The sequence below is a fragment of the Sardina pilchardus genome, chromosome 4 (assembly GCF_963854185.1).
Source record: "Sardina pilchardus chromosome 4, fSarPil1.1, whole genome shotgun sequence".
NCBI classification, from domain to species: Eukaryota; Metazoa; Chordata; class Actinopteri; order Clupeiformes; family Clupeidae; genus Sardina; species Sardina pilchardus.
In genome coordinates, this window is record NC_084997.1 from 40,017,145 (window position 1) to 40,029,648 (window position 12,504).

Here is a 12,504-nt window from a genome sequence, read left to right on the forward strand (position 1 = left end):
AGGGCTATTGCAGATAGAGAAGAAAGTGCTATGTGCAGTCAGTTCCATTTAAGTACCGGATGGCTTGGGGGAAGAAACTCTTCCTGAGTCTCTCATTCCTTGCCGCCAGTGTGCAGTATCGTTTTCCTGAGTGAAACAGAGAGAAGCAGAGAACAGATCATAGTCTGGGTGGCTGGGGTCTCGGAGTATTTTGGTGGTCTTGTCCTTGCACCGCTTAGTATAGATGTCCCTTAGGTTAGGGAGTTGCCCCCCTATGGTGCATTCTGCTAAGATAATTCTTAAAATATCTTGAAGTTTCGAGTGTGCCACGACACTTTTGTTTGATTTAACTTTTCATTTACCGCCGTGAGCACCTCACAAGGTGTGCGTTTACTTTTTACAAACAAATGCATTCAGCTAAGAAACAGAGGACATACTTAGACACACATAAGCAGAGTTAGTAGAAGACTTAGTATACTAAACAACAAAAAACAATATAAGTGATGGGGGGGGGAATTAAATAAAAATGAATGAAAAAAAAAAAATAGATAAATATAAGGGAGAAGAAAATCTATCTGTGTGAATTAGAGGTGGTTACATGTTTGGTTAGTCCTAAGCCAGGTGTTAACATGATACTTTAAAGTGGCCAAGGAGGGAGATTCCCTTATAGATAGGGGAATTGTGTTCCACATGCACTACCTTTAAAGAGGAACTATGCAGGATTGGCGATTTCATCTCTGGTTTCGGTTTCGTTTTCGCTCGTTTTATGCTTGCATTTTCTCTGCAGAGCTTCCCCGACAGCTTTAGCGTGTATATTTATACATGTATAGGCTATATTTAAATATATAAATTGCAAGCGTGGTTCTTCGTCTCAGACTTCCAGATGTAAACAAGGAGCGATCGTCTCCTGCAGAAAGTTGCATAGGGTCTCTTTAAAGCAACACTAAAGCACTTTTCCTCTGTCGCACACACGCTACTTGTTTATCCAGCAATTAACAGACACGGTATAATATGTTGCATGATTTTATGAAAGTATGATGTATTGCGTCATCGAAGCAAGTCAAATTTGTAGTTTCTGATGTCTCATTTCATCAAACTACAGATACACTAACACTACCCCACCTCATAAAATTACGTAGTGCGATTATAGCCGATAGAGGGCTGCAAAGTGAAAGCAGAAGTGCCGTTCACCCTGTTACGAGTTGATGAACCGCTGAAATGATTTTGGAAACATTATTTTAAGGTACGAAAAACTCTTTAGTGTTGCTTTAACAGACAGTGAACTGTGGCTAAGAGAAGTTTTCCTAAAGGGAATCTCAACATCCCTGTGTGACCACTGCTCGTGTGACCCGAGTCTGATGGTTTTTAATAAAATCTGCTCGTGTGACCCGAGTCTGATGGTTTTTAATAAAATCTGCTCGTGTGACCCGAGTCTGATGGTATTTAATCAAATCTGCTCGTGTGACCCGAGTCTGACGGTATTTAATCAAATCTGCTCGTGTGACCCGAGTCTGACGGTATTTAATCAAATCTGCTCGTGTGACCCGAGTCTGACGGTTTTTAATAAAATCTGCTCGTGTGACCCGAGTCTGACGGTTTTTAATAAAATCTGCTCGTGTGACCCGAGTCTGACGGTTTTTAATAAAATCTGCTCGTGTGACCCGAGTCTGACGGTTTTTAATAAAATCTGCTCGTGTGACCCGAGTCTGACGGTATTTAATAAAATCTGCTCGTGTGACCCGAGTCTGACGGTATTTAATAAAATCTGCTCGTGTGACCCGAGTCTGATGGTATTTAATAAACTCTTGCAGGGGGGTTGGTGCCAGGCCATGTAGAACTTCATAAATAAGGCAACTGTATGAACATTTGATAAGTTAATAAAACTCAATAGATTGCATTTCTCTAAGATGTTACAGTGATGGTATGTTAAAAGGTTTTTTATCCAGAGGTTTAAGTGCCTTTTTGTACAAAATCTCCACTGGCTTAAAGGAATACGCCACACCCAGGTGAAATTGGGTCACTCCCCGCAGTCCGTAGAGCTGGATGAATGAGCCAAAGCGTTTTCAAGCCGACCCAGCTATTGTCCTAATCAAGAAACGGCCCGGTTAGCTTTAGCTTAGCGTAGTCGCTGTATTCTAAAGTGTCCAGCTAGCATGTCGTTGCAAAAGTGAATCCAATGACTCAAGATTTTTAATAATTATTTCTCGTAACCTGTACATTCACATCGAGTACAAATATCAATGCAAATTAACACGAAGGTATTTACTAGACCAATTTAGATGTGGAACTATTTTCGGGCATAGCACCGACAAAGCACCGCTGCCAGGCGCAAAGACACCACGCAGCACCAGAAAACCCTGTGTGTGTGTGTGTGTATAATATGTGTGTGTGTGTGTGTGTGTGTGTGTGTGTGTGTGTTTCTGTGTGTGTGTATAATATATGTGTGTAAATGTGGTGTGTGTGTGTGTGTGTGTGTGTGTGTGTGTCTATAATATGTGTGTGTGTGTGTGTGTGTGTGTGTGTGTGTGTGTGTGTGTGTGTGTGTGTCTATAATATGTGTGTGTGTGTGTGTGTGTGTGTGTGTGTGTGTGTGTGTATGTGTGTTTGTGTCCATAGCACAGTGATGGCGTGGTGCGCGGCCACAGTCTCCATGCCGGCCCCAGTGTGTGTGTGTGTATAATATGTGTGTGTAATATATATGTGTGTGTGTGTGTGTAATATATATGTGTGTGTGTGTGTGTGTGTGTGTGTATAATATGTGTGTGTGTGTGTGTGTGTGTTTGTGTAATGTGTGTGTGTGTGTGCGTGTGTGTGTGTGTATAATATGTGTGTGTGTGTGTGTTTGTGTCCACAGCACAGTGATGGCGTGGTGTGCAGCCACAGTCTCCATGGCGTCCCCGGTGTGTGTGTATAATATGTGTGTGTGTGTGTGTAATATATATGTGTGTGTGTGTGTGTGTCCACAGCACAGTGATGGCATGGTGTGCAGCCACAGTCTCCATGGCGTCCCCGGTGTGTCTGGTTGATAACGGGCCTGACGGGTGCATGCGTGTCCAGCAGGAGGCGCTGCAGGTGCTGGAGCAGATCCAGCAGCCGGTGGTGGTGGTGGCCGTGGTGGGGCTCTACCGCACGGGCAAGTCCTACCTCATGAACCGGCTGGCCGGCAAACACACAGGTCAGAGCCACAGCACATCAAGCAGAGCCTGGGATTGGTGGAGATGTAGTGGGCGGGATAACCAGAGCGTGTGATTGGTGGAGATGTAGTGGGCGGGATAACCAAAGCGTGGGATTGGTGGAGATGTAGTGGGCAGGATAACCAGAGCGTGGGATTGGTGGGGAGATGTTGGGGGTGGGGCCTGAAGCTGATGGTCTCTAATGAAGCTCCTCTTGATCTCTCAGGGTTTGCTCTGGGCAGCACCATTGAGTCCAAAACCAAAGGAATCTGGATGTGGTGTGTACCTCACCCCTCTAAACCAGGTGGGTTTGTTCACACACACTCTCCACCCCTCTTAACCAGGTAGGTAACACACGTACACATGCTTTCCCTCTCTCACTTACACACACACACACATATAAACATGCATATTTTGTGTTATTACCAAACAGGACACACTCTGGTGCTGCTTGACACAGAAGGACTGGGAGACGTTGAGAAGGTGAGAGAGAGAGAGTGTGTGTGTGTGTGTGTGTGTGTGTGTGTGTGTGTGTGTGTAGGATATTCCTCCAAAATTCTGACAGCCTAGGCTTTTGGTTGTAACGTCGTGGAGTGATGCAGACAATAAATCGTGAGTCGTTGAATAAGGCGTGTAGCCACATAAAGGCCAACGTGGGCCTGTGCCACTATGATTGACAGCTGGCCCACCCTATCAGAAGTGCCTAGCATTGACTTCCAATCGAACGTCATGGCCAGCAGCCACCACTGTGAAGAAAGCAGAGAGGGATAAAGTGGAGCGGATAGTAATGAAGGATCTTTAGCTCACTAACTAACTTTACTTACTTACGTATCCTCATTTTCCATGAACTTGTTCACTTGTTGTACCATAGGGTATGAACCGAGTGCACAGGCCATAACATTCTCCCGGTCGGCAGGGTTACACTAGTGTGGAACACCATAGTCCACCAACATTCTCCCGGTCGGCAGGGTTACACTAGTGTGGAACACCATAGTCCACCAACATTCTTGGCAGACTACCTGGCCAATCAGCATCAAGCGGGTATGACGCTATTGATTTGAAACGGAAAGATGCTGTAGTACACAGTAGCAGCAACACCTGCAAACATCAACACATGCAGCTGGAGGACTCGCATAGATTGTTTCCTTTGTCAGTTTGTAAAGTTTAGGCAAAGTAGGAAGTCACGTCAGGATTCCCTGATCAATGGGATTGGTTGACCAACGATTTCAAAGTTTACACTATATTTATGCCTGTCACCATGGTAGCGTTGTTAAGGGTTACTACGCTGTAAAGAATTCCCAAATGCAATTGGCTGTTCACTTGTGAAGGAGTGTGACTTACCAGGGGGAGTGTACCTATGTTCCCCGGGTCCTATGTTCCCCACTTTGTATGGGACCGGGGAACATAGGACCCTTTTTTTCTTAAATTTTATAAAGGGTCCTATGCTCCCTGCTGTTCCCAAAAAGGGTCCTATGCTCCCCAGTATGTATTGCAACCGGGGAACATAGGACCCTTTTGTGGAAAACCGGGGAACATAGGGATGACCCCCTTACCAGGCTAGCCTTACTGAGTGTCAAAGGTGAAACTTTTATTGTAAGAGAAGTGGATAGATTGAGAGATTATCATTACACTTCTGAACAGTGTTTTAGTTTTCGTTTCGTAATTTCCAACATTCTTTTTGATGTGTGATGATGCTGTGGTTGCCAGGGCGACGAGAAACATGACACGTGGATCTTCTGTCTGGCTGTTCTACTCAGCAGCTCTCTGGTCTACAACAGCATGGGCACCATCGACAACACTGCCCTGGAGAAACTGCAGTATCCTTTCACACACACGCACACACACACACACACACACACACAGCCTGCAAACTGAGAGGGGCTGTTTGAAACAGGTGGGGGCGCTCTTCCAGCCACTACCCTGAGGAGCAAACTAACACAACAACAAGGCACAAGGGCAGCACAACACCAAAGAAGGGATAAAGCGCCAGTCACTAAAGAGCATGATGAGTCTGCCCCTTCCAGCCCCCTGCCCATAGAACAACACCAGCAAACAAACAAGAATACCAGCTAACACGGAACAACACCAGCTAACACAGAACAACACCAGCTAACACAGAACACCAGCTAACACAGAACACCACCAGCTAACACAGAACACCAGCTAACACAGAACACCACCAGCTAACACAGAACACCACCAGCTAACACAGAACACCAGCTAACACAGAACACCACCAGCTAACACAGAACACCAGCTAACACAGAACACCAGCTAACACCAGCTAACACAGAACACCACCAGCTAACACCAGCTAACACAAAACAGCACCAGCTAACACCAGCTAACACCAGCTAACACAGAACAACACCAGCTAACACAGAACACCAGCTAACACAGAACAGCACCAGCTAACACAGAACACCAGCTAACACAGAACACCACCAGCTAACACAGAACAACACCAGCTAACACAGAACAACACCAGCTAACACAGAACAGCACCAGCTAACACAGAACAGCACCAGCTAACACCAGCTAACACAGAAACCCACCAGCTAACACAGAACACCAGCTAACACCAGCTAACACAGAAGAACACCAGCTAACACAGAACAGCACCAGCTAACACAGAACACCAGCTAACACAGAACAGCACCAGCTAACACAGAACACCAGCTAACACCAGCTAACACAGAACACCAGCTAACACAGAACAGCACCAGCTAACACCAGCTAACACCAGCTAACACGGAACACCAGCTAACACAGAACAGCACCAGCTAACACCAGCTAACACAGAACACCAGCTAACACAGAACAGCACCAGCTAACACAGAACACCAGCTAACATAGAACAGCACCAGCTAACACAGAACAGCACCAGCTAACACAGAACACCAGCTTACACAGAACAGCACCAGCTAACACAGAACACCAGCTAACATAGAACAGCACCAGCTAACACAGAACAGCACCAGCTAACACAGAACACCAGCTAACACAGAACAGCACCAGCTAACACAGAACACCAGCTAACATAGAACAGCACCAGCTAACACAGAACAGCACCAGCTAACACCAGCTAACACAGAACAACACCAGCTAACACAGAACAGCACCAGCTAACACAGAACACCAGCTAACACAGAACACCAGCTAACACAGAACAACACCAGCTAACACAGAACACCAGCTAACACCAGCTAACACAGAACAGCACCAGCTAACACCAGCTAACACAGAACAACACCAGCTAACACAGAACACCAGCTAACACAGAACAGCACCAGCTAACACAGAACAACACCAGCTGACATAGAACAACACCAGCTAACACAGAACACCAGCTAACACAGAACAACACCAGCTAACACAGAACACCAGCTAACACAGAACAGCACCAGCTGACACAGAACAACACCAGCTAACACAGAACACCAGCTAACACAGAACAACACCAGCTAACACAGAACAGCACCAGCTAACACCAGCTAACACCAGCTAACACAGAACAGCACCAGCTAACACAGAACACCAGCTAACACAGAACAGCACCAGCTAACACAGAACACCAGCTAACACAGAACACCAGCTAACACAGAACACCAGCTAACACCAGCTAACACAGAACAGTACCAGCTAACACAGAACAACACCAGCTAACACAGAACAGCACCAGCTAACACAGAACAACACCAGCTAACACAGAACAGCACCAGCTAACACAAAACATCACCAGCTAACACAGAACACCAGCTAACACAGAACAGCACCAGCTAACACAGAACAGCACCAGCTAACACAGAACAACACCAGCTAACACAGAACAACACCAGCTAACACCAGCTAACACAGAAGAACACCAGCTAACACAGAACAGCACCAGCTAACACAGAACAATACCAGCTAACACAGAACAGCACCAGCTAACACAGAACAGCACCAGCTAACACAGAACAGCACCAGCTAACACAGAACATCACCAGCTAACACAGAACAACACCAGCTAACACAGAACAGCACCAGCTAACACAGAACACCAGCTAACACAGAACACCAGCTAACACAGAAGAACACCAGCTAACACAGAACACCACCAGCTAACACAACACACCAGCTAACACAGAACAACACCAGCTAACACAGAACACCAGCTAACACAGAACACCACCAGCTAACACAGAACACCAGCTAACACCAGCTAACACAGAACACCAGCTAACACAGAACACCAGCTAACACAGAACACCACCAGCTAACACAGAACAGCACCAGCTAACACCAGCTAACACAGAACACCAGCTAACACAGAACAACACCAGCTAACACAGAACACCAGCTAACACAGAACAACACCAGCTAACACAGAACACCAGCTAACACAGAACACCACCAGCTAACACAGAACACCACCAGCTAACACAGAACAGCACCAGCTAACACAGAACACCAGCTAACACAACACACCAGCTAACACAGAAACCCACCAGCTAACACAGAAGAATGTCGGCTAACAGAACATCAGCTAACACAGGCCCAAAGAGGACCACAGCTCACTAACACTAATACTGCGTTCATGCAGCTCGGAACCTCGGAGGACCTGCCTTTAAAAAGTCCCGACCTCCGAAAAAATTGTGTTCATGAGATCAGTTCGGAAAATAAATACAGGAAACGCATAAATACGTTATTACAACTGCTTAGTATGGTTGAGCAAGAAGGAAATTGTCTTGGGCGAGTGTTTCTGTCTGTGTTGTTAATTTAGTGACAAATTACCTTGCCTATTCGTAATGACAGTGAAATTCACCTCTTGTGCTGTTGCAAGGGAGGCCGTCGTGGTTGGAGAATATGATAGTGACGTCAAGTCGGACACCTTGGGGCACAAAACTTCCGCACGAGTCTCCGAGCAAAAAATCCAACCCGACCTAGCGTTCATGTCATTTTTCTGCTATCGGAGGTCAGAAATTTCCGAAGGTCCGATGTGCATGAACGCACTATAACACTAACACTAACCACTAACATCTAATTATAAAGCAGCACCCGAAAGGCCCGCCGGCCCTCGTCCGATGCCCGCTGCTCTGTATCAGACTCATCGTAGCTTTCCACCATGGCTATATTAAATGAATTGACTTTGAAAATCATCGGTAATTGCAGCCTTAATTGCTACACTAACATGCTCTCATAGTAGACTTTTTCCTTTTTCCTATAGGAAATTAACATGGGGATTTGGATTTATAGAATAGAATAGAAGTTTTATTTGTCATTGCATTGATACAGTGTATGAACACAACGAAATTCAAGGTGCTACACACCTGTTAAACTCTCGCGAGGATGACAAAATCGCAAATTCAGGTGTTTTCCTGAACATACTTTTGTCCTCTGCCTTCGAGAGGATACTGTGATCTCCGATACACGAAGGCGGCAGACTTTGATTTTTGCTACCCCAGAGATAACTTGCGATGCAACTTGCCATTAAGTTAGTTAGCAAGTTAGCTCTGGGGTAGCAAAAATGAGAGTGTGCCGGCTTCACGTACTGGAGATCACAGTATGCACAAGAAGGCAGTGGACAAAAGTGTTCAGGAAAACGTCTGCATTCAAGATTTTTTCGTCCCCACTAGAGTGTGCGATAAATCAAATTCCCCATGTTATTTTTCCATAGGAAAAATCGCTAGATACTGCATCTCAAAGATCGCAGCTTATTTGTAGGCGAACTTAAGAGGTCTATTGCGTCCTCCACGTAAGCTGAGGTGCTGAGATAGAGGTCCCATTCTGCGGAACAGCGCTCCCTACAGCTGAGGTGCTGCATTGCATGAGATAGAGGTCCCATTCTCCTCAACAGCTCCTCCTACAGCTGAGGTGCCGTATTGCATGAGATAGAGTCCCATTCTCCTCAACAGCTCCCCCTACAGCTGAGGTGCTGCATTGCATGAGATAGAGGTCCCATTCTCCTGAACAGCTCCTCCTACAGCTGAGGTGCCGTATTGCATGAAATAGAGGTCCCATTCTCCTGAACAGCTCCCCCTACAGCTGAGGTGCTGCATTGCATGAGATAGAGGTCCCATTCTCCTGAACAGCTCCCCCTACAGCTGAGGTGCTGCATTGCATGAGATAGAGGTCCCATTCTCCTTAACAGCTCCCCCTGCAGATATGTGACGGAACTGACAGAGCACATCAAGGTGAAGTCCAGCGGTTATGACCAGACCACGGAGCTGATGCGTGTGTTCCCGTCCTTCGTGTGGACGGTCAGAGACTTCACCCTGGAGCTGATCATGAACGGCAAAGCCATCACTGCTGACCAGTACCTGGAGAGTGCCCTGAAGCTCAAACCAGGTGACACACACACACATGCACACACACACACACACACACACACACACACACACACACACACTAATGGTTTAGAGGTTTTGTTGTGTTGTGTTGATTAGGCCACACTACTAAGATCATGAGGCACAACCAGGTGCGTCAGGGCCTGAGGGATTTCTTTGCTGAGCGCCGCTGCTTTGTGTTCGAGCGTCCGGCCAACACCAAGAACATGAAGCGTATGGAGGAGCTGACGGACGCAGACCTGGAGAGCGACTTTGTGGAGACGGCCAAGGAGTTCTGCAGCCACATATTCAGCAGCGCCAAGCCCAAAACCATGAGGGGCGGCCTGGGGGTCACCGGCAGGAGTGGGTAGCACCAGCACCCACTAATAATGCCCCAGTGCTAATGTCCCAGTGCTAATACCCCAGTGCTAATACCCCAGCCACTAATAATGCCCCAGTGCTAATGTCCCAGTGCTAATACCCCAGCCACTAATAATACCCCAGTGCTAATACCCCAGCCACTAATAATGCCCCAGTGCTAATGCCCCAGCCACTAATAATGCCCCAGTGCTAATACCCCAGTGCTAATGCCCCAGTGCTCATACCTCAGTAAGCCCAAAACCATGAGGGGCGGCCTGGGGGTCACCGGCAGGAGTGGGTACCACCAGCACCCACTAATAATGCCCCAGTGCTAATGTCCCAGTGCTAATACCCCAGTGCTAATACCCCAGCCACTAATAATACCCCAGTGCTAATGCCCCAGCCACTAATAATGCCCCAGTGCTAATGTCCCAGTGCTAATACCCCAGTTCTTATACCCCAGTGCTAATGCCCCAGTGCTCATACCTCAGTAAGCCCAAAACCATGAGGGGAGGCCTGGGGGTCACCGGCAGGAGTGGGTAGCACCAGCATCAGGCCTCTCAAGTCTCACGCATTGAGCGCATTTCAATGACTACACGAGCAGCCACTAATAATGCCCCAATGCTAATGTCCCAGTGCTAATACCCCAGCCACTAATAATGCCCCAGTGCTAATCCCCATTGCATTTACACTTATTATTATACACATTATAATGCTACAATTTAGCAGACACTTCTCATCCAAATGACATACAGTATGTAAATTATATTACAAGGGACTACATTCTCCCCAGTGCAACGAGGTTGGGTTAGTTAGCATTAGCTGGTATACAATATCATGTGTGCTAGTGTTAGCTGGTATAATGGTCATGTGCGCTAGTGGTAGAAGGCATGTGTGCTAGTTAGCATCCGCTGGTATACATAGTGCGTTCATGCACATTGGACCTTCGGAAATTCTGACCTCCGATAGCGGAAAAATTACATGAATGCTTAGTCGGGTTGGATTTTTTGCTCGGAGACTCGTGCGGAAGTTTTGTGCCCCGAGGTGTCCGACTTGACGTCACTATCATATTATCCAATCACGACGGCCTCCCTTGCAACAACACAAGAGGTGAATTTCACTGTCCTTACGAATAGGCAAGGTAATTTGTCACTAAATTAACAACACAGATAGAAACACTCGCCAAATTTCCTTCTTGGTCAACCATACTAAGCAGTTGTAATAACGTATTAATGCGTTTCCTGTATTTATTTTCCGAACTGAACACACTTTTTTCGGGACTTTTTAAAGACGGGTCCTCCGAGGTTCCGAGCTGCATGAACGCACTAACAATAGTCATGTGTGCAAGTGTTAGCTGGTATAATGGTCGTGTGCGCTAGTGGTAGCAGACATTTGTGCTAGTTAGCAATAGCTAGTATATAATGGGCCTATGTGTTAGTTAGCATTAGCTCGTGTATAATGGACATTTGTGCTAGTTAGCGTTAGCTGGTATATATAGTTTATTTGTGCTAGTTAGCGTTAGTTAGTGTTAGCTGGTATATAATGGCCATGCATGCTAGTTAGTGTTAGCTGGTATATAATGGCCATTTGCACTAGTTAGCATTATCTGATAGATTAGCCTGGGCATTTGTCCTAGTTAGCATTAGCAGGTATATATTGGGCATTTGTGCTAGGTAGCGTTAGCTCTTGTTAGCTGTAATGGGCAGGTGTGCTAGTTAGCATTAGCTCATGATCGTGTGTCTTGCAGTGCTGGGCAGCCTGGCAGAGACGTATGTGGAGGCGATCCGCAGTGGGCAGGTGCCCTGTCTGGACAGCGCTGTGGAGTCTCTGGCGCTAATCCAGAACGGGCGCGCCGTGGCAGAGGCGCTGGAGTTCTACCAGAGAGAGATGGAGCGCTGGGTGCACTTACCCACCGAGACACAGGAGGCGCTGTCTCAGATCCACGCTGCTGCAGAGGAACAGGCCGTCAGCATCTTCATCAGTGGATCCTTTAACGACCAGGAACACAAGCACCAGATCGAGCTCATGGTACAACACACCACACTCACACACACACACACACATACGCCAAACACATACACACCACTTACACACTCATCATATACACACCACATACACATCTTGGACCTGCAGTTTGGTGCCTGAACCTTTAACTTGCTATGACATACAAAGGTACCCGAGTCTTTAGTCTCTGTGTGTGATTGTGTTCCTCCTCAGAGGAGCGTACAGGAGCAGTACAAGGAGTGGTGTGGGCGTAACGTACTGGTGTGTGTGTGTGTGTGTGTTTTTCCTGAGAGGAGCATACAGGACCAGTATAAGAGGTGGTGTGGGCGTAACATACTGGTGTGTGTGTGTGTGTGTGTGTGTGTGTGTGTGTGTGTGTGTGTGTGTGTTTCTCCACAGAGGAGCTTACAGGAGCAGTACAAGGAGTGGCGTGGTCATAACGTACTGGTGTGTGTGTGTGTGTGTGTGTGTGTGTGTGTGTTTCTCCACAGAGGAGCTTACAGGAGCACTATAAAGAGTGGTGTGGGCGTAATGTGGAGGAGTCTCGGCGTGTGTGTGAGCGCGTGCTGCAGCGCTTGTGTGCGCGGCTGAATCGGAGTCTGAGGGACGGAGCCCTCATGCGCCCCGACGGCGGCGGATACGGAGCGTTCAGCGCCGCCCTGGAGGAAGTGAAGGAGCAC

At 47.1% G+C, this 12,504-nt stretch overlaps 1 protein-coding gene across 4 annotated transcripts in view; it reads left to right on the plus strand.

Moving 5' to 3' along the window:
* LOC134079235 (guanylate-binding protein 1-like) overlaps positions 1-12,504 on the plus strand; it is a 150,839-nt gene that overhangs the window by 4,098 nt on the left and 134,237 nt on the right. For 3 of the 4 annotated variants that reach the window (XR_009938894.1, XR_009938893.1, XM_062535467.1), the window contains exon 2: positions 2,946-3,051. Coding sequence is in view for 2 of the 4 variants with exons in the window: in XM_062535467.1 (XP_062391451.1) it covers positions 2,953-3,051 (99 nt within the window). In the remaining 2 variants the exon portion in view is untranslated. Of the gene's footprint in view, positions 1-2,945; positions 3,155-3,378; positions 3,457-3,585; positions 3,636-4,859; positions 4,970-9,297; positions 9,483-9,580; positions 9,824-11,567; positions 11,849-12,315 lie in introns of all 4 variants that reach the window. The other variant, XM_062535473.1, reaches the window with a different exon arrangement.